This window comes from Malania oleifera, chromosome 2 (assembly GCF_029873635.1).
Source record: "Malania oleifera isolate guangnan ecotype guangnan chromosome 2, ASM2987363v1, whole genome shotgun sequence".
NCBI classification, from domain to species: Eukaryota; Viridiplantae; Streptophyta; class Magnoliopsida; order Santalales; family Ximeniaceae; genus Malania; species Malania oleifera.
In genome coordinates, this window is record NC_080418.1 from 128,908,943 (window position 1) to 128,918,594 (window position 9,652).

At 36.0% G+C, this 9,652-nt stretch overlaps 1 protein-coding gene across 1 annotated transcript; it reads right to left on the reverse strand.

Moving 5' to 3' along the window:
* Nucleotides 1-272: 272 nt before the first annotated feature.
* Nucleotides 273-4,829, reverse strand: LOC131149496 (large ribosomal subunit protein uL4). Its single transcript, XM_058099966.1, has 2 exons — nt 3,547-4,829; nt 273-753 (listed from the first exon to the last, which is right to left on the reverse strand). The coding sequence occupies exons 1-2, from the start codon at nt 4,651-4,653 to the stop codon at nt 640-642; spliced, it is 1,221 nt and encodes a 406-aa protein (XP_057955949.1). The 5' UTR covers nt 4,654-4,829; the 3' UTR covers nt 273-639.
* Nucleotides 4,830-9,652: the final 4,823 nt, after the last annotated feature.

A 9,652-nucleotide genomic window follows, 5' to 3' on the forward strand; every position in this document is an offset into this window, starting at 1 on the left:
ACACAACAGCTGCTGCCTACTCTAACCACCCTTCGAATCTAAACAGAAGGCATTTTTATTGTTTTCTAAGTACTAACCATCTGTATAAAACCCAAGTTTCTGGGCATTCCACATACCAGATCCACAACACGCATCGCTACAAATATTTGAATAGACCAAACCATCAAAGATCATTTACGGTTGACAATAGTGCAGAAAATGGAAATACAGAAACAAAATAAGACCAAGTGCCTGACAACCCAGTTAGGATCAAGGCAACACACAGAGTATACGAGCAAAAAATTTAAGTAAAATACCAATGTAATTTAAAGATCACACAGTAAGTAATCCGTTTTTCAATCACCAAATTGAGTCCTAGCATATTCAATACCAGTACTGTAGCAAATAAAATTTTCTCCACCTAACTAGAACCTTGACAAAAAATGGCAGCCCGATGCACATAGCTCCCGTGTATGCGGGGTCCAGAGAGGGAAGGGAAAAACCCAATGTCTGTAATGGTGTAGCTTTATTTCAGTATTTCCCTTCCCACCTAACTCATCCATAAACTCGGAGGAGCAGATCAAGCAATTTGATACCAAACACAAAACAAATTAAACAAAACTAAGGTCTATAAGAAAATTTTGAAAACAGAAAACAAAATTACTGGGAGACACCAAGCCACTTGGAGAAGTTCTCAAACTCTGTGTAGTCACTGTCTGAAATCATAGTCTGGTACCATGCCTTACCTGCGGCGTTGATTGCAGCTGCCTCTTCCTGAAAATTGAATGAAAAAATGGGATGGGGAAGTGGTCAGAAAATGTTCCAAGTCTTTGTTATCAAAAAATAAAAATACCCTTAATTTCGAAAAATAATCATGTATAATTTGCATTTGTGCCATCATGTGCACCAAACATAAAGATCAAATCATCAAACTCTGTAGAAACTCACAAAGAGTTTGCATTTACAAGTATGAAAATTGTACAAATTGATATGGTACATTACTCAAAAACAAGAGACATCAGTAGAACTGATAAATACATAGAAAAAAGAACCATCCATTCCCTAAAAATTAAAAACTACTTCAAGTAGCACAGCATTAACTCAAGACAATTAATTTGACAAGTAAACTGCACAAAATTGAAAATTTCACAAGGTTAACTTACAATGCATGTAAAGAAAATCAAATTAAATATTAGCCCAAGAGTAATTTAATTACAAAACAGATAGCACAGCATGCTTGTTAAAATAAGAAGTCACAAATTTACAATTTCAAAAGCTAAGTTGCAATCAGTTTAGGTACCCCAGTGGTGGTCCAATTAAAGATTTACATCTTACAATGATGAGACGAGAGTACACAAGACTCCATTTGGTTACAACTTACCTAGTTTGGTTACGACTGACCTAGTATGCAATGATTAGGTAAAAGGACCATTAAATTATAAAATTATACTCTCATCAGTTTTTTTTTCATTTCAGAAAATTTTTGGATATAACTAAAATCAACCCAATCTAAACATATATTGTCATGTCTGGTCCCTGAAACAAGAAAATTATAAAACTATAAATACAGAAAGAATTCAATAAAAATGTAATTAGAACCCCTTAAAAGGCAATGATCATGGATTTTAACACCAAGGGTATCAAACTAATCCTGAATAACCGAGTTTACAAATGTATAACTTGACTAAAAATGTACTTAAACCCCCTAAAAGGTAATGATCATGGATGTTACCAAGGGCATCAAACTAATCATGAGGGTAACCAATTTTACACATGTATTAACTTGACTAAGGAACAAGTATTTGAGCACTTGACGATAAACAAAAATATCTGGAAAATAGGCAAGTTAAGGGGGTGCACCCAATGTAACATTTCCAAAAAAGCCGAGAAAATATTTCTTAACACAATTAATATAAACAAGTAAAACACCATTTGTATGGCAAAAAACACAGATTTTGAAAATGCATACATTATGAAATGCAGCCATGAAAGTATAAACTACCATGGAACAATCATATATGAAAGCTAAGAGAATGCGACAATTGATATTAGATCCATTGGTGTGATATATACTCTTAATAAATGTTAAGAGTTTTGAAGTTCTACAGCAATACATGATATTCAAGCTATAGAAGACAACAGTATACCAGGAAACAGTCACCAAAAAAAAATATAACCATAGTTGTCAAATCATATATCAATTTTCCAATATTTTGTATCCCTTATGGTATCATGCATTGCAAGTCCCTCTAACAGTATCGTGTATTTGAACTTTTATCAGGGTGAAGAACCTTAACAAATCTGTCCAATACAATAAAGTACAGAAATATATACATATATATGTATAGCATTTCAGAGAAATATGGTTAACAAATACACAATATTATCAACTCCGTAAGCTTAAATAAATGTCTAGACGTGTTTATCACCATCACATAGCATCCCATTGCAAAACTATATACCAAATTTTTCTCATCAGTTCAAATGCTAAAAGAAATCTGCTTCGCTCAACACTCAAACCAGCTAATTCACTTGAACCCCTATTTCCTTGGCATTATAATAAATAAAGGGAAAAAAATTTACTTGGAAAAGTAAATTCCCTTAAATTCTAACTGCCATCCCTCAACCTTGAAAAACATTTATAGACTAAAATATAATTTTAATAAAGTTGAAATATAAAAAATTGAACACAATAGTACTGTAAAAAAGAACTTAGTTAGTGCAACAGGAACACAAGTTACTACAAACATATATCAAGGCATAATATCCAACAACATTCACATATATTTAAGGTCTCAAAATAACTTTTTGAAATTCATCTCTTAAAAAACACAAACAAACGCAGAACAAAGGATTTTTAGGCACAAATTTCTTAAATACAAATAAATAAATACATTATCACATCGTGAATTGTAAAAAAAAAAACTGAATAAATTATTAATTTTTATCAATCAGAATACTTCTTTTGATATGTATTACTTTCTATTTGACATCATGCATTGCAAGCTTTTTCTGACCATGAATACATTGAAAAATCACTGAAGGAAGAGTATATTTAACTTTAGAATAGGTAATTTGCCAAATTTTGACATGTGTGGACAAGGAAAATTTTTAAAGTAAGGTTATCAAAGCAGTATTTTATCCTTTTTGGGTATTTGAGGGAAGGAAGAGCCGCCAACAATCAGAAGGCTGCATTCATTTAGATGGACTTGAGAAGAAAATAGTGAATTGGAATTCAACATTAATCTTACAAAACAAAATATAAACCTGCAACAAATACATTTTCAAACTTAATAAAGTTGGAATTCCAAAACAAATCCAATAATATGCATGGAAAGGTACTCTAAGCCTAAGAGTGGTAAAAAAAAAATACAGCAACAACAATTATACTGGTACAGTATTTAACTACTAGAAAATTATATGAAGCCTATATTGTACAATATCATTTACGTATAATATGCACCAAAGTAACATATAGCAGATAATTAAGCAAACAATGACTGCGAGCCATAACAACAGATAAACAAATAAAGGTATTGAAAAACATAAAAGCAAAAACAGTTATACCTTCGGAACTTGCTTCCTCTTCTCATCTAGCTTCTCCTTCTTGGCCTTTACACGCTGAGCCTCGGCCAAAAGCGCCATCCTCCTTGCAGTCTTAGCATATGGATTGAGCTTCAAAAGTACATTCAAATTCTTCAGAGGATTCTTCTTCATTGGTGCCCTCTTGACGACCTTATTCACCGGCCTGACAACAGACTGAATTTCATCCGAATTGATGATCCTAGATAAGTCCGCATTAACCATCTTAGACCGAGGCAGGACGTAACCCTTCTTCTTCTCTGACTGCTTGTCAAACGAACCATAGATTGAGTCCAGCTTCTCAAAGGCTGATTTGGTCCAGATAATGAATCTTCCGAGGTGGCCACCAGGCGCAAGCTTCAAAAGGTTGAGGCGCTCAACGTTGGCGACCTCAATACCCGGAATATTACGGAAGGCCTTGACGAGCTTCGATCCCTCGTTTCCATAAACAATCAACGGGCCTTTCCTACAAATGTACCTGCGGTTTCGCATTTTACCCTTTCCGGGGCGGATCGAATGGCTGTCCTTGGCCTTCTCTGCATCTGGATAAGCACCTATCTGCTTCAGAATTTTGATCGCACCCGATGTTTTCTCCACGCTCTCAGCAGAATCCCCAATAACAAGAGGAATCTCCGGGACAGTGTCGATGCGGTGGCCTCGAGCCATGACGAGGGCAGGGACGGCAGAAGCGGAGATGGCGGACGCAACGGCGAACCTCTTCTGATTGAGGTTGATCCTCCGGTGCCATCGCCGCCAGATCTTGGTCGGAGCGAACATCCGACCACCGCGGCACATGTTTCCGAAGGCACCCTGTCCGGCGCGGTGGGTTCCGCCTCCAGGAACACGGGGGATACGGGATACGGCACGACCAGTCCCCCAGGACTCGGCGGAGGTCTGATGTCCGGCGCGGCGGCTGACGGCGTACGGCTGACGGCTGTTCTTGGACATGTTAGCGTGGACTTCGTTCACCAAGTCCGGGCGGATCGGAGCCTTCATCACGTCCGGCAAGTGGACGGCGTTCCCGCCGTCGGTTGCCATGTCGCCCTCCAGGGTTTGGACGGACACAAGAGGGCGTGCGGCGGCGGTGGCCATTTCAGTGGGGGTGTGTGGAGTGAGGAAATGAGAAGCAGGGAGCTAGGGTTTTTAGCGGAGAAAGGGAGCCTAGGGTTTGGATTTATATGTAGTGAGCTTGTAATTTATTTACGCATATGCCCTGTTTATTTTGATCAGCCCCTAACCATTTAAAATGGATGCAGGCTTTCAGACCCATTGAGAGGGTGATATAAAGATTGCTTAATTAAGAAAAGTGGGATAAGCTTTCAACTTTTTTTTTTTTCATCTTAAAATGCCCCTTTTTTTTTATAACATTAAAGTAAAAAAAAGAATTTTCAATAATATATAATTAGTAATTTTAAATTTATTTAGAACTTCGCACAACTCTCTCATTCTTCAAAATTAGTGTTAAAAAAAGTAAAAGTAAGTAAAATTATAGCATATTCAAGAAGTTAAGACATTAAGTAAGACGCAAAAGGAAGTGATACTTTATACTCAAGAAGTTGGGATATTAACCAGTTTATCTCATAAGGTATCTTAACAACCATCACCCAAAATTTTACTTATTGTATTTACTGTTTCTTTTATATATGATTGTTCCTACCACTCTAACTATTGTATACAATACATAACCACACCAATACATATGTACAACATAGTGCATTATAGAATCGAGCCGATAAAACCATTGACATTTAAGGCTCTGATCACCTTCAAATATATTTTTAAGGCAAATGGAAAAAATCCTATTAAAAATGTTCTCTAAGATCTCCAACTCAAAAATAAATTATCTTTTATTTTCAAGAATCACCAGACTGCATGTATTAAGGAGAAACCATGATTCCTATTTGACATGTCTCTTTATGGTTTGGGAGTCTGTCTTGATTGGCAAGCTAGAAGTTAAAGCCGTACTTTGGTATATTTCTCCTAAATTGGATAGAATTTGCCCAAAATATAGTAGGAAATTTGGATATAATAATATTGCAGGTGAACTTAAATATGTACTACCAAAATCAACGCCCTCAAATAAACCTTAATGAAAACAATGGTATTAGGAATTAAGGGTGCATTTGTTTTCCAAGTTTATATAAGATAGGATTGGCCAAGGTATTTATAGCCCATGATTAGTGTAGCCAAAGTGCAAGATTCGATTTGTTAAGAGGAGATATCTTATTCTATCCATCAATATAAAGAACATCTCTCACAAGTTATCGATGTATAAGAAGCCTACACTAGCCATTTTTTAGCTTTAACCAAGTGATTATGCCTCGACAAAGCATTGTTTGTGGCCATTTTGATCAAACACAGTCTATGATTTTTAGTCAATCTAGGGTACTTTTACTCCTTTTTGTATCATTTTTATTATTCTAGGCAATCCAAAATGGTCCAAAATGGCAACACCAATCTCAACAAGTTTCAGATTTTCTATACAAATTTTTTTTATTTTGGAAAATTACAGAAATTTTCAAAAATAAAAAATAATATAAAACTTAAAATAGATGCTTGGCAACCCACACCCATGCATGTGCGAGTACACTATCTAAAACAACATCGTTTTATTGAACACTTTTCAAAATTAAAAAAACGAGTGTGGACACATGCATGCATGTTCCTACCCATGGGAGGGGTGGTGTCATTTTAAAGTATTTCTTTAAAAAAAAAAAATTTAAAAAGAACTACAGAAATTAATCAAGGGCAAAAACAACATAGTCGTTTGGCACTTGGTCATCTTCAACCTCCCTCACCTTTGAGAAACTGTTGCCTAACCACTCTCCTTCATAATTTTTAGCCACTCCTCGTACCCTCCTGTTGGGGATGTGATTCATATTTTGAGTGGAATGCATATACTAGGGAAAGCACCGTGAAGCGAGGGACCAAGAGAGAGATGCAAAATGGCCGCCTTTAGGGCAAACCGTCGACGGTTTGGATTTAGCCGTCAATAGTTTTAGGCAGTGTTACAAAGGTATTATTCTCAGCTTCAAATCGTCGACAGTTTTGCCTAAATTGTCGATCGTTTTGCTTGCAGATGTCACGGAATTTTGATTCAGAGATCAGTAGATTGGGAGTTTTGGAGGAATTTCCTCTGGGGGATCGCTATAGAAGTGTTTTAGATATTGTAGAAGTCTTCAGTATGCATTAGATTAATATATAACCATTATTATGTAACCCTAGATAGATTAAGCTTTGTATAAGCTTCAAGAGCTTTGTAACCTTCATTGTGATAGTGATAAAATAGTCGCTACTCCCACAAACATAGGCAATGTAATGACCTGCTATTCAACTAGGGTATTATATATATATATACTGTAAGATTTATAATATTCTGATACCTACTAGACTAAACCAAACCATCAACCTAAGCAGTGAGAAGCAAAATCCATATAAACACAATCAAGAAAATATACAATACCAAAGTGTTAAAATGTGTCCCCAAAATATACATATATGACTGTTTCCCAAAGTACCCTCAGCTGGGCTTGGGCTATACATAAATACTCTAAAAAATACTCACTCTACTAATAAGGCAGTACTAAATTCCCTCTATCTGCGAGCCTGATATGCTCACCTACCTAGATCACCTGAAAAATGTTAAAGTAATAGGATGAGACGACACTCAGTAAAACTAAATATGCTATTGCTAGTGTGTGGAAAATGAGTTCAAAATTATGAAAATCTGTTTCAATATAATCATGTATAACTGAATCTATAAATACAGTACAAATAATATAAACTACCACCCTTTTCAATGTTACTTAACAGATTTGTATTTTAGATTTCTATACATAATACTTTGGATATATATATATATATATATATATTCGTATATTCCCTATTTCTATGAAACTATATATACATAATAATAACTGTAAACTTCCCTAGATGGAGAACTGTATGTCATGATTTAACCCCTCATGACAGGGCTGTGCGGCCCGTAGGCGGGATCTAACCTGGTTGGCCGACTAGGTTAAACCACTATACTCCATCAGTCTGATCAGCCCTCCTCAACCCATATCTAATGGGGAGCTTGTCCACTCGTGGGCTTTATACGATCAACTTTCATATCACATATTATCTGAATAGGTGGTTGCACTCTATACTGTATGTAGCTATGGTACCGTACTCGATAAACTGTATCTGTAATGTCCATCAGGGTCTGATACTATATAATACATCTCTATATAATTATATGTTTTACCATGATTTTGTAATAACTGTTAACCATGACGCTGTGATAAATTGTATCTGTATCAACTGTATTTCTGAAATAAACTATAAAACTGTATGTCATGCTACTATAAACTGTATAATCATGGTATTCTGTATTTACTGTAAAATATATTCACTGTCTGTATATTCTGTATAACATAAGTCTGAAAATACTATAAAACATATTCTCTGTCTATATATTCTATAAAGCAAAATTCTAAAAATATTGTACATCAATTACTATTTCGTATTCATAATCTCATGCCACACAATAGTTGAAATCACCTTAACCATAATTGATAAACTGCATAAATTCTTGTTATGAATAATAATCTGGTACAATATATATAATTTTATACTGAAATCATACTCGTATAGCCTAGCATAACATATTTCCCGTACCTGATTCCTGCTAAAATCCCCCTACTATAACGGGTCCTACACCTGCAGGGTTCTCCACTCAACACCCTGAAAACCACATATCCCAGAACAAAATTGTAACGCCTCAGACCCGCCACGTGGTGCCCAGAGTGTTAAGAGGACCACACGCGTCTCTGATACCATTTACGCATCGGAGAAACAATAATAAAAACCTCAAACATAATATACCAGAGTTCTATATTTGTACATCAACAAACTCATATCATATGATCATGTACTCTATATTACAAACATGGATAAAATATAAAGAAATATAAAACTAAACGTATTCGTTCCAATTCCACTCACAAAACTACCTCGCCCTGGAGCTACCTAAGCTCGATCACCTGGATAACCTGAAAAGATTTAACATATAACGAGGTGAGACACCTCTCAGTAAGGAAGAAATAGTTTACAATAATGTGTGGCTGAAGTGTTTAATATACAATTAAATTAGTTATCCAAAGTGCATCCACAATCCACAAGTAACCCAAAAATATCATGCCCATAATCACACAATGTCAACAGCTTTGCCAACCAATCACATTCCACATTCATCAATATTTTATTAGTAATTCTTGAGAATAGAAAAATCTACCCGCCCATACAAGTAGTTCCTCTTTGCTCTAGTGCTAGCACTAAGGCACTCACCTTTCTTAGTAAGCCATCGGGTTATGTATTCAGGTAAAGTCACTGAGAATAGGGAAGATCACCCGCCCATACAAGTGGCTTCCCTCTACCTAGTGCCCACAATTAATTACCAGAGTACTCGCCATTCTCTGCAAATTCTCGGGTGGAGTAATCTACTTTACCCAAACTACTTAATTAATTAAAGTCACACTTATACCCATATCACAATCAATCCACATAGAATATTCATACAGAATCACAACATAAATGTTCACATAGGACTCGTCCACACAAGACTAATCAAATCATAGCACAAATGTCCACACAAGACTAATCAATTCACACCGCATCAATGTCCACAGGACTGGTCCACACAGGACTAATCAAATCACAGCATAAATGTCCACACAAGACTGGTCCACACAAGACTATACAAACCACACAATATAAATGTCCACACAGGACTATCCAAATCACACAGGTTAAAACACAACCATGTCATTCATAGTAAATAGGTAAACAACCTCCTCATACCACTGCCAATGTTTACCTCCCAATATAAACGTTCATATAACGACCTCCTCATATCATTGCCAACGTTATATGACAGTTATACCTGGTACGATACAACGACCTCCTCATACCACTGCCAACGCTATATCGCAATTTACATGAATCCCAACACAAGTCAACCGCAAACCAATCATGCGACACATCCACAATTCTTGTCACGCCCCGAACTCAGAAATGGGACCCGGGGTGAAAATGTAATCTAACCTGT